Source organism: Thamnophis elegans, chromosome 4 (assembly GCF_009769535.1).
Source record: "Thamnophis elegans isolate rThaEle1 chromosome 4, rThaEle1.pri, whole genome shotgun sequence".
NCBI lineage: Eukaryota > Metazoa > Chordata > Lepidosauria > Squamata > Colubridae > Thamnophis > Thamnophis elegans.
The window spans coordinates 133,243,797-133,256,521 of NC_045544.1; the positions used below are offsets into that span (position 1 = coordinate 133,243,797).

The 12,725-nt window shown below is 43.5% G+C and overlaps 1 protein-coding gene across 3 annotated transcripts in view; it reads left to right on the plus strand.

The window, feature by feature from the left end:
• SYNRG (synergin gamma) overlaps positions 1-12,725 on the plus strand; it is a 93,960-nt gene that overhangs the window by 19,875 nt on the left and 61,360 nt on the right. For 2 of the 3 annotated variants that reach the window (XM_032215588.1, XM_032215589.1), the window contains exons 5-10: positions 1,165-1,270; positions 2,551-2,662; positions 4,261-4,563; positions 8,688-8,921; positions 10,114-10,191; positions 11,795-11,991. In XM_032215588.1, the coding sequence (XP_032071479.1) occupies positions 1,165-1,270; positions 2,551-2,662; positions 4,261-4,563; positions 8,688-8,921; positions 10,114-10,191; positions 11,795-11,991 (1,030 nt within the window). The remainder of the gene's footprint in view (positions 1-1,164; positions 1,271-2,550; positions 2,663-4,260; positions 4,564-8,687; positions 8,922-10,113; positions 10,192-11,794; positions 11,992-12,725) is intronic. The other variant, XM_032215590.1, reaches the window with a different exon arrangement.

Genomic DNA, 12,725 nt, shown 5'->3' on the forward strand with positions numbered 1-12,725 from the left:
GCCGGCCTCTCAAACTCTCTGCATGCCCCGTTTTTCACAAAAAATGAGGCATGCAGAGGGTTTGGGAAGTTTTCAGAGTGCAAAAACTTTTTTCTAAAATTTACCTTTTCAAAATCTTGGTGTGTCTTATACTCCAGTGAGTCTTATACTCCAAAAATACGGTATTCTTCCTCCCTAGTACCTATGTCTTCCCACTTATGACTATAACCCTGTTGCTTGTATCTTTCAATTTATATTGTTTTATTTGTTTACCAGTACAATTTGATAGCTTATTAGTAACCTTGAGTATCATCAAGTGTTGTATATTTTTATTCTCGATGAATGTATTTTATTCTCCTCGTGTACACTGAGAGCATATGCACCAAAGACAAGTTCCAACCACACTTGGCCAATAAAGAATTCTATTCTATTCTGTGTGAGTGGTAGGCGTGCACGTAAGCGTGTTCAGCTCCATTTGCACAAGTGGGCGCCTGCCACTACGCAAATGAAGCTTCCTGCGTGCACTTGCCCACTGCTTGCGCAGTCTGGTGGGCTGCGTCCCAGCAGTTGAGATTGATTTAGATTATCTGTTTTAGATTAATAGATTGCCACTTCTTTTCCTGTGTTCCAGGCAGGGGTGGGTTCCTGCCAGCTCTAACCTCTTCTATAGAAGAGGTTCCACAATTCTACAGTGCCGTTTAGAACCGGTTCCAGCTCCCTCCCCCCACCCGTCCGCACATCATCAAGATGAAGAGCGAGAGGAGGAATTCTGGGAGTTGAAGTCCACAAGTCTTAAAGCTGTCACGTTTGAACATCCCTGGGTTTTTTTTTTTTCTAAAAGGTTAGGGGTGCGAGGGTCTTGTAATTGACAGCTTTAAGACTTTCACATTTTAATGCCAGAGTTCCTGAGCCAACATTTTGGTTGCTAAGCAAGAGCATTGTTAAGTGAATTCCACTACATTTTACAAGTTGGCCACGCCCACTCAGTCACATGGCCGGCAAGCCATCCCACAAAGCAGGCCACACCTACAGAAGAGGTTCTAAAATTTTTGAAACCCACCATTGGTTCCAGGTCAAATCTATGTTTCTTCAAATAAGGTAGAGTACGAAAGTAACAGAAATAGCAGTTAAACTATCTATGAGGCCTAAATCACATCTTTAATTATCATTGAATATATCTTGCAGGAAACGGTTTGAACACCAGCAGAAGGTTTTGGAGGAAGAAAGAAAAAGGCGTCAATTTGAAGAACAGAAGCAAAAGCTACGGCTTTTAAGCAGTGTGAAGCCAAAGGTACGTGGTGATAAATTTATTCAGTGGCAAGCCATCTGGATTTAAATTAATTTCTGTTGAGGAGGGAAATTAAAACAATAAATAGAATTTTTTAAAAAAAACTAATACCAGTGTTTCAACAAAACAGTATGGGATTGTTCTTGACTTATAGCCATTCATTTAGCAACTGTTTGAAGTTACAACAGTACTGGAAACAAGTGACTTACAACCAGGCCTCGCACTTACGACCATCACAACATTTCCCACGGTCTTGTGATTAGAATTCAGGCGCTTGGCAACCAGCATGTATTTAAAATGGTTGCAGCGTCTGGGGGAATCATATCATCTCTATTTGCAACTTTCCCAGCTGGCTTCCAATGAGCAAAGTCAATCGGGGAAGCCTTAACATACACATGATTCACTTAACAACTGCAACGGTTAGCTTAATTGGCAAAGAATCTTGTACAATTGGTTGTGATTCACTTAACAACCACAACTGAGCCATGATGGTTAAAATGCAGTATTGCAAGCTAACTCTGCTCACTGGCAGGAGCTCGATCCTGGCTGGCTCAAGGTTGACTCAGCCTTCAATACTTCCGAGATGGGTAAAATGAGGACCCAGATTCTTGGGGGCAAGAGACTTACTCTGTAAACCACTATGGAGGGCTGTAAAGCATTGTGAAGCGGTATATAAGTATAAACGCTTTCGCTATCGCTCTTGCAGTGGAAACTCTGATCCCAATTCTGGTAATAAGTCAGGGACTACCTGTTTACCAAATGGGATGCAGTGGCTCAGTATCTAAGACAGTGAGCTTGTCGATTAGAAAGGTCCCTAGCACCACGTAACGGAGTGAGCTCCTGTGACTTGTCCCAGCTTCTGCCAACCTAGCAGTTCGAAAGCACGTAAAAAATGCAAGTAGAAAAAATAGGAACCACCTTTGGTGGGAAGGTAACAGCATTCCGTGTGCCCTCGGCATTTAGTCATGCCAGCCACATGACCATGGAGACCTCTTCAGACAGCGCTGGTTCTTCAGCTTTGAAATGGAGACGAGCACCGCCCCCTAGAGTCGGGAACAACTAGTACAGGTGTGGGAGGGGAACCTTTACTTTTTTACCAGAATGTAAAATGATCTACTTTGAGATAAAATAGGTTTTGCTCATCTGATTTTCCTTGAGGAATTCCACCCTGAGAAAATAGTGCACTTTGTTTTTGGCAAGTAACCAATGTAATCTGATTTTCTAAAATAGTTGAAAATTCTGTTAGAGCTGTTTCATAATAGGGTATGTCAATATGCTTTCAGATGGGTGAAAAAAGCAGAGATGATGCCCTGGAAGCTATTAAAGGAAACCTAGACGGGTTTTCCAGAGATGCTAAACTCCATCCTACACCAACTGCTCATCCCAAAAATGCAGGTATTTAACTTGGGGACAAGATTTTGAAATTAAAAAATGCATGCTGCTTTAAGGGGTCCAGAAACTTTTTGAGAAACCTGCCAAAGAAAAACATTTTATCTCTTTTAGTGATTAAAAAAAAAAAATCTTTAACACCCTTTTGGGTCATGAACAGTAGGACTGTGCTTAATTTTAATTGGATTAAGATTCCACCCCTATTAAATTATAACCAAATTATGTTCAGTTGATTTTGAGCATGTAATGAAAACTAGCAACCTTTTCAAAAACCTTAAGCTGCATCTGTATAAGTTGCAGTTGCAGATTCTCATCTTCTAAGACCATCGAATTAATGGCTGTGGCTATTAAAAACTGATGTCCTCAAGATTTTTGTTTCTTTTTACAACCCTGTAGTCGGGGCGATTGGCTGGAGCTGAGAGTTTATTGTCTGGATGCCCTTCCTGATGCCTACTTGCAGTTCACAGCAGACAGTTTCTTCTCTTTGAGAGAGAAACATCTGCTGCTACTTAGAATTGAACTATCAACCTTCTGAGTTGGAGGCGAGTGTCTTCACCACGAGGCCACTGTGCTGCTAATGTCCTCAAGAAAATAAAATGCTCGTAAAAATAAAGCAGGCAGAGGAAAATAAATATTTTTATTACCAGTGCATCAGTGAAAGCCAATTTAGCATATAGCAGCTGGGACCTGTCTGCATAAATTCTCAGCTTTCTAAAAAGAGGTGGTCCCACTTTTCTCTCTACAAGGGAGCTAAGTTGTGAATGTGCCGTTTAATTTATAAAAGTCCTGTACTCTGCCCAGTATTTTAAATACCTCCATTGGAACCAAGGCCTTTTTGAGTGATTTTAATGCTTGTTAAAAAGCAGAAATGGGGACCATAGACCATAGAGAGGAAGCAGTCCCTTCTCCCTTTTACCTCTTGCTGAAAAAGCAGAATATTTCCCCCCCTCTACAATGTGAAGCTAAGAAGCCATTTACCGTATTTTTTGGAGTACAAGACACATCTTTTCCCCCCCAAAAGAGGGAGAAAATCTGGGTGCGTCTTATACACTGAATACAGCATTTTTGGCCTCCTGAAACCCCGCCCCCTTTGCAAAAATAGACGTGGGGAGAGTTTGGGAGACCTGCAAAGTGCTCCTGGGGGCTGGGAAGGGCAAAACCAAGCAAAAAATGGGTCAGCCCCCAGGAGCATTCTACAAGCCTCCTAAAGACTATGCATGCCCTTTTGGGGGGCAAAAAAACAGGCCTATTTTCATGAAAAATGGGCCATTTTTTGCTTGTTTTTGCCCCAGCCCCCAGGAGCACTTTGCAGGCCTCTAAAACTCTCTGCATGCCCCATTTTTCACAAAAAAATGCGGCATGCAGAAGGTTTAAGAGGCCTGCAGAGTGCAAAAAAAAAAAAATTTTTTTTAATTTACCTCTTCAAAATCTTGGTGTATCTTATACTCTGTGCGTCTTATACTCCGAAAAATATGGTACCTCTTCAGCAGAGCCCCTAGAAACCGACACTTCTTTTTTATTTTATTTTATTTTTTAAGCTGGTTGTTCTCCAGAAGTTTCCATCTTGTGTGTGTGTACATGTCTGTGTTCATTCCATTTCACAGATCATCCTAAACCATCTCATTCTACCGTGTCTGTCTCCCAAACTGCCGCCTTTCTTGACGACGAGGAGTTTAGTGACTTTATTCAGGGACCTGTTGAAACCCCGCCATTCGTGCCTCCAACCTCCTCCCAGTCTTTTCAGTCTTGCCATCCTGTTTCTCAAGCCGGGCAGCGGCTTTCAGAGAAGGCTGCGGCCCACCCTCTCCCTCCAGTCCAGTTTCCTGTCACCTCCGTCCTCCAGGGTACCGTCGGACCGGTACCCTATTTCTCTCCTCCTCCAGCTTCACAAAACACTCAGAAAACAGGTAACACACTGTGTCTTTCGGGGAATAGAATATACAGGTAGGCCTCGATTTACAACCCATTCGTTTGGTGACCAATTGAAATTAACAACACTGGAAAAAAATGTGACATGACCGGTTGTCGCACTTAAGGACCGTGGCAGCCTCCCTGTGGTCACGTGATCAAAATCTGGACGCCTGGCAACTGGTTTGTATTGATGACGGTTGCTGTGTTCCGGGGGAGATGTGATGTGATCCCCTTTTGTGAACTTCCAGTCTGTTTGCCATAAGCAAAATCAATGGGGGTGGGGGTGGGTGGATTTGATCGATTGTGTGATTCACTTAACAACAGTAGTGATTCACTTAACAATCAACAAGGAAAAAAATGATCATAAAATCAAGTGCAACTAATTTAACCACCTTACTTAGTAGTGGAAATTCTTTGACTCTATAGCTTTTATTGTTTTATCAGTGTGCAAAATAGAAAGAAATTTTTGCCCCAATTGTGGTCGTAAGTTAAAAACTAACTTGCAAAAATGTAGGTGCCTCTTGATGTAGCCCTTAATGCAGGAGCAATGAATATATTTTCTCCCACTGAAAATATATCCTGAATTTCAGGAGAGAAATAGTATCCCTAATGAATAAATCAGCACCAAAGTTTTGCAGAAAGAACAGCCGTTATAGCCAAGTGGTGTGTGTGTGTGTGTGTGTGTGTGTGTGTCTTTGTGTGTATCAAGACATTTATATCACCTTGATATAAATATATCTAGGGACTTGACAAACTTCTGCCAAGATAACGAATTTTCAACTCAGAAAAGCCAGAAATTTTATTTTATTTCTCTGGTAGGATGAGCAGCCAATACATTTTATAAATGAAATAAAATACATTTTATTATTTCATTTATCAAATTTGCATGGCTGACCATCTCATGAAAAGCAACTCTGGGCAGTAGACAACCATCAGATAAAATGACAGTGACATATACTGTATATAAACCAATCACAAAAGTCTAAAAACTCAATGTTAAAAATTAAATATTATTAGAAACAAAAATATATGAACCCCGAAGCAAAGAGAGGATGATTATAATTCCCTACCTCAATGGAACCATGTGTCTCCGCTTCCTTGCCCCCCCCCCCCAGGCCTTCTTATAATTTAAATTATTCTAGTACATTTAAATTTAATTTTACATTTTAACAATTTACTGTTTACAATTTTAAGCATTCTGGTAGATTTAACAACAATCAGGCCAATTTTGCATACTGGAGAGGTTGGATTATTTTCAGTTACCTGTCAGCGTTCCAAGTGTCATGTAGAATTAAATCAGAGTCCAAGGCAAAATGATCCTTAAAGTTCCAATTTAATAAATCAGACATCTTAGCATTGTGCTGTGGAATCCCAATTCTGGATGTTACATCAGATTCCCACCCAGTTGACAGTTCATGATCTTGTCCCCACACCCACAAATCCATCACGTGGTCCAATCTTCTGCTTCCGCGCTGGCATCTCCACCCAGCTGGTTCTGGTCAGGTGCAAAGGTGCGGAGACAAAAGATGACCTTGGTCTTCTAGAAAAGAATGACAACAACACATTCCACAATCCTACTCCTCTCTATTCCCCCATCCCACCAACTACACTAATGAAACAGCATAATGAAATAAGAAAAAGTGTGGCAGGCCAAAGATCCTAAAAGGGATATAATTGCAGGCCTGACATTACCGTCCTTTACCTTAAGAATGTAAAAAAATTCTCTTAATATTTTTTTAAAAGGGTAATGCATCTCTTGTCCCTTTTTCTTGTCCTGCTGAATTCTGAGTATGCTTGGTACAGTTAGTCCTCAAGTTACAACTAGTAGCAACCATTCAGAGTTAAAATAAACCTTCCTGGGAACACCTATAACATGGTTCCAGAGTTCCAACATGACAATATATTGGACACTCTGCAACCAGCCTGCATTGACACTGTTTACAGTGTCCTATTTTATGACATTTTTGTCGAAAACCAGCATCTACCCCCAGTTTTTGGCAGGATGGGCTCATAGTACTGGTAGTTCACTTAATGACCACTGCCAAAAAATTGGTTTCACTTTATTTTTTTTTATTTGTTTATAATATACAATACAAAAATACAAAACAGTAGGAAAATAAGGGAGGGAGAAGGGAAAGGAAAAGAGCAGAGGTGGTATTCAGCAGGTTCTGACCAGTTCTGGAGAATCGGTAGCGGAAATTTTGAGTAGTTCGGAGAACCGGTAAATTCCACCTCTGACTGGCCCTGCTCCCATCTATTTTCTGCCTCCCGAGTCCCAGCTGATTGGGAGGGAATGGGGATTTTGCAGTAATTTTCCTCTGGAATGGGGAGGGAATGGAGATTTTACACTATGCTTCCCCTGCCATGCCCACCAAGCCACACACACCAAGCCATGCCACGCCCACCAAGCCACACCCACAGAACCGGTAGTAAAAAAAATTGAATCCCACTACTGCAAAAGAGTAGGGTAAAGAGAAAAAAAGAAAGAAAACCTTTTTACTTTTACATAGTAGTATAAACTAGCCACTTTTATAACAACAAACCTATCTAACCGGTAAAAACCCGGAATCAAAGTTTCATTCCCCCCCCCTTCCTGGATCGGGATGCTCTGTGCACAGTCACTCATGCCCTCATCCTTTCTCGCCTGGACTACTGTAACGCTCTCTACATTGGGGCTGCCCTTGAAGAGCACCCAGAGGCTTCAACTGGTCCAGAATGCGGCTGCGCGGATTATCATGGGGGCACCTAGGTGCTCCCGTGTTACACCCCTTTTAGGCGGCCTGCACTGGTTGCTGGTTGTCTTCCGGGTGCTATTCAAGGTACTAATTATGACCTTTAAAGTGCTCCATGGCTTAGGCCCAGGGTACCTGCGAGACCACCTACTGCCACCAGTAGCCTCCCACCATCCAGTGCGATCCCACAGAGTTGGCCTCTTCAGGGTGCCGTCGGCCAGACAGTGTCGGCTAGCGACCCCCAGGGGAAGACCCTTCTCTGTGGGAGCGCCTTCCCTCTGGAATGAGCTGCCTCCGGAGCTTTGCATAATCCCCGACCTCCGGTCCTTCCGACGCGCCCTAAAAAGTTGGCTTTTCCAGCAAGCCAGCCTGGCCTGAACAAAACAAAATAAATTATTGATCATTGTTAATTTTAATTCGATTTTTTAAAAAAAATGTTATTGTCAATTCTTATTGAGTTTGTTTGGGTTATTCTATTTAATTTTTTTTTAACTTTTGTATTATGTGTTTCTTTTAATGTTGTACGCCGCCCTGAGTCCTTGGGAGAAGGGCGGCATATAAATGTAATAAACCTAAACCCAAACCCCTCCTCAAAACACAAAAAGGCCAGAAGTTTCTAAGTAGAAACAAAAGTAATTGTGTGGGTTTCCCCCCCCCCTTTAATCAAAGCAGTCAATGTAGCCATCTCACTCCGTCACCTTTGTCCCATAAAGTGGTTTCACTTTATGACCATCCCGACTTCCATTCACAATGGGCGAGCTCTGTTAAGGTCCTAAGTCGAGGACTCTGTATTGGCAGCCTCTGTTGGCAATGCAGAATCTTTAAATAAGGACTGATGTGACCCAGGGACAATCGTCCTCTTTGAAGATTGTTACTGAGTCGCACCAGCCTTTCTTTGTGGGGCTGTGGGTGTGTTTGTGTTTCCCCTTTCGCCTGCGGGGTGAAGGAATGGGATAAAGCTATAAAGCATGGGTGTCAAACTCGATTTCATTGAGGGCCGCATCAGGGTTGTGTTTGACTTTGGGGGTGGGGTGGGGGTGGCCAGCTCAACGTCACTCCTGTCGGGGGCGCCTGTGGCGGCCCGAGCGCTCTGCTAGTGGAAACATGCTCCCGAACTCCGTTTTTGGCTGCCACAGCCTCCAGCAACACTCTGCCAGTGAAAATGGAGCTTGGGAGGGCCGCATGCGGGAGAACGTGGCAGCCGAAAACGGAGCTCAAGAGCCTGTTTTTGCTGGCAGAAGCACCGTGGGCCGGTCCTTTGCTATTTCCAGGTTGGCCTTAAGTACTCCGCGGGCCGGATCCGGGCCCCAGCCTTGAGCTTGACACCCTTGCTCTAAAGTGAAGTGCCATTTAACAAGTACCTCTAATTCCTCCTTTTATTCATCCAGGCCGTTTCTTAGAAGACAAGCCGTTGGTACCTCGCGGGTTGAGTGAATTGGGGCAGGCTCAAATCAAGCAGAAGGCGCCTGAGGTTGAGCTCAGCGCTGCTGCTTCAGCTGTAAACAGCCCTGATCCCCAGTTAGCAGCCAGTGGCAGGAAGTCCCTAGGGGCGCTTCCCAAGGGAGACCCCTGTCCAGAGGCAAACAAGGCTTCAGAACAAAAGCTGCCAGTTCAAGAGTGCGGTGAGCAAATCTGTTGTTTTCAACCCAGGTGGATGCTTGCTTCACTGTTCTAACCTCTTAAGGTGACTGCTAGGTAATTTTGCTCTGAATCCCTGCTTGAATAATAACAATGAAGCACCTTTTATCCTGACTTAACACATAATACAGTGTTGGCCCTTAACTAGCCCTTTGCATATGTTTTGAGCCTGTTCCCTTTTCCAAGCAAAAGATTATTCCTCCTCATCCTCCTCTCTTCTTCTTCTTCTTCTTCTTCTTCTTCTTCTTCTTCTTCTTCTTCTTCTTCTTCTTCTTCTTCTTCTCCTCCTCCTCCTCCTCCTCCTCCTCCTCCTCCTCCTCCTTTCTCCTCCTTCCTCCTCCTGCTCTTCCTCCTCCTGCTCTTCCTCCTCTTTCTCCCCCCCTCCTCCTCCTCTTTTCCTTCTCCTTCTCTGTTTCCCCATCTCCTCCTCCTCTTTGCTGCCATTCACTTGCCCAAGTAGAATGGGCCCTTATTTGCCCTAAATGACTTTCTCCAACTTCCTCCTTTACAGATATGCTAGGACTATAACTTCCAGAATTCCAGCAGTGGTATTTTTGTTTACTTTAGATAGTGTTTTCCAGAAAGTTACACTATACACCGCTTGCTTCAGAGCTATGAATGCAGAAACATTTACCGTATTTTTCGGAGTATAAGATGCACTCTCCCACCCCACATCTAAAAGGGGGTAAAAAGTTTGGTGCGTCTTATACACCAAATGTAGCCCTGCCCACCCGCTGGCCCGCACCCTTCGGCCTCCACGCACAACCAGTGAATCTGTTCCTAAAGTTCATTTCTGGGGAACAGCTGATTGGGGATATTCTGGGAGGCCGATCACCCGCCAATCAGCTGCTCATGCTGAATCAGGCTAATGTGCTGAAGCTGCTTACTATCTGTTTGCTAGCCAGATTAATACCGATGGATGCTGGTAGACAGAGGCAGAATTTTTTTTTCTTATTTTCCTCCCCAAAAACTAAGGAGTGTCTTATACTCCGGAGCGTCTTATACTCCGAAAAATACAATAATCGTTTTTCTTGAACCAATCACTTTTCATTTCTTTAACCACCTTTGGAGAGCTGATTCCTTCTTTTGAACTACTCTCGATAGATGTGTCCCAATGGAGTCGTTTGTGTTCGCTATTTTCTAAAGATCTTTTTATGTGTGTGTCTGTGTCTCTAGGCGTTGGAGTTTTTCCTTCCCAGGATCCAATCCAGCAAATGATGCCTCCATGGATTTACAACGATAATTTAATTCCAGGTAATAATTAATAAAATGACAAGGATGAATACTATATTCAAGCAGGAAATGTCATTCTCATGTTGTTATGAGCCGCGGTGGCGCAGTGATTAGAGTGCAGTAATGCAGGCTACTTCTGCTGACTGCTGGCTGCCTGCAGTTGGCAGTTTAAATCTCACCAGGCTCAAGGTTGACTCAGCCTTCCATCCTTCCAAGGGGGATAAAATGAGGACCCAGATTGTTGGGGGCAAAATGCCAGCTCTGTAAACTGCTTCGAGGGAGCTATAAAAGCACTGTGAAGTTGTATATAAGTGCTATTGCTATTATCAGCTCATTGTTTTTTATACTATTGACAAAGTAGCGTGCGAAATTTTAATCAGGCAACAAATGCATTTTAATTTGGATCCTGTTGTCAAGGATGTTATTTCTATAAGGATTTTTTTTTTTTAAAGCCAAAGTGGTTAAGGTACCAAGGAACAAACCAGGAAACCGGGAGTTCCAGTCCTTTCTTAGGCTCAAAGCCAGCTGGGTGACCTTAGGCCAGTCACTTTCTCTCAAATCTAGGAAGATGACAATGGCAAAGTACTCCTGAAAAACCTTGCCAAGGAAACTGCAGGGACTTAGCCAGTTGGTTATAGGAGTTAAAACTGACTTGAAGCTGTGCGCCCGCACACATACACAACACAAAACACAATTGCAGCTAACCTTTCAGAAGCAGTTAGTGAAATTTAGTAAAAGGCAAATTCCACCCACTTTTAAGGGAAGTGACGTCTTTGGAGCAGTTCAGTTTTGATGACTGAATTTATCATCTTTGCCAGTTTGGTCTAGGGCAAGGGCACCCAACCTGCAGTCTATGGACTGGCACCGGTCTGCAGCGTTCCAGAAACCGGCCCATGCACACAAGCGAAGCACCATCCACGGGATGCAGGCAGCATGCGAAACCCCACCCTCTCTGGTTTGCGGAGAAATCTCTCTCTGCAGAATCAATCCCTGGTGCCCAAATGGTTGGGGGCCGCCAGCCTAGGGATTAAGGCATGATCTCAAACCCTGTCTTAGCAATGAAAGGCAGCTGAGTTACTTTGGCCCAGTCACTCTTTCTCAGCCCAACTTTCCTCACAGGGTTGTCATTGTGAAGAAAATAGGAAGAAGGAGCACTAGATATGATATCCTCCTTAAGAGTGTGTGTGTGTGTGTGTGTGTGTGTGTGTGTGTGTGTGTATGTATATAGAAACATACTGTGGGGTAAGATACCCCTAACACCCCTCGGTGGGTGGGTGTTCTGTTATGATACATCCTGTTGTGCCTTCAAATGGCTTCTTCTGTGCAGTGCAGTGGAGTTGCCATGGTAACGACTTCACAGTACTCCACAAGGGGGCTCCCTCTGGTAAGGGGGAAAATCCAACATTAGAAATTACATTTGGTCCGGACATTTTCCCCCCTATAAATAAATATCCGGGCAACGCTGGGTTATCAGCACTACTTGTTTATAAAAACAATAAAGGCGGGATATGAATTAAATAAATAAATCCAGGTTAACGTTTGAGGGTAGAAAAGGCCCAGCCTTTTCAATTTGTTTCAGTTTGCAGTTTATTTAATCTCTTGGATCAAATTCTTTCCTTCCCAGATCTTTATAAGAAGATTCTGGAAACCACCATGACACCATCCGGGATAGATACCGGAAAACTCTATCCGATTCTGATGTCCTCTGGGCTTCCCAGAGAAACTCTTGGACAAATCTGGGCCTTAGCCAATCGCACCACTCCAGGGAAGCTGACAAAAGAAGAACTCTACACCGTTTTGGCTATGATTGCGCTAACTCAGGTAGGAATCAAGATCAGAGATAAAACTGGAGGGGGGTACGACAACATCCTTAATGACTGGTCTATCGAGGGGCAGTTTTACCTGCAAATACAGGCAGTCCTCAACTTACAACCATTCATTTAGTGACCATTGAAAGGCAGAGCGGCACTGAAAAAAATGACTCATGACCATTTTTCATATTTATAACCATTGCAGCATCCGCATATACATGTGATCAAAATTCATGTGCTTGGCAATTGGCTCATATTGATGACAGTCAGTATCCTGGGGTCATGTGTGACCTCGTGTGTCAACTCCTAAAGTTGCCATGGTGAGGAAAGTTGTGGGGAGCACATTCCACACATACTTTCGGCTAGAGTCGGATCTCAGATTACCGCAGCAGACTTGGGAGGGGTGCACCTCATTGGGGAATGTGATTCATGACACAGACTGAGGGGAGGGAAGGAACAGGGGTAAAGTTCAGCTATAAATCGAATAAGGCTCAGATCTGACTGCAAAAAGGTCTTGCCAAAATAAATGCTCCTAATATAAATGATTAATTTTCTTTTGAAATTTGGCTCGAGACTCATGAATCAGTTGGGGCATTTTTTGGAAACCTGACATTGTGATCTCCTCCTCCTCCTGACAAGCAAATTCAGTGGGGAAGCCCGATTCATTAAAGAACATATGACTAACTTAACAAGGGCAGTGATTCTTTTAAGAACAGTGCCAAGAAAGGTCATAAAGTGGGGCAA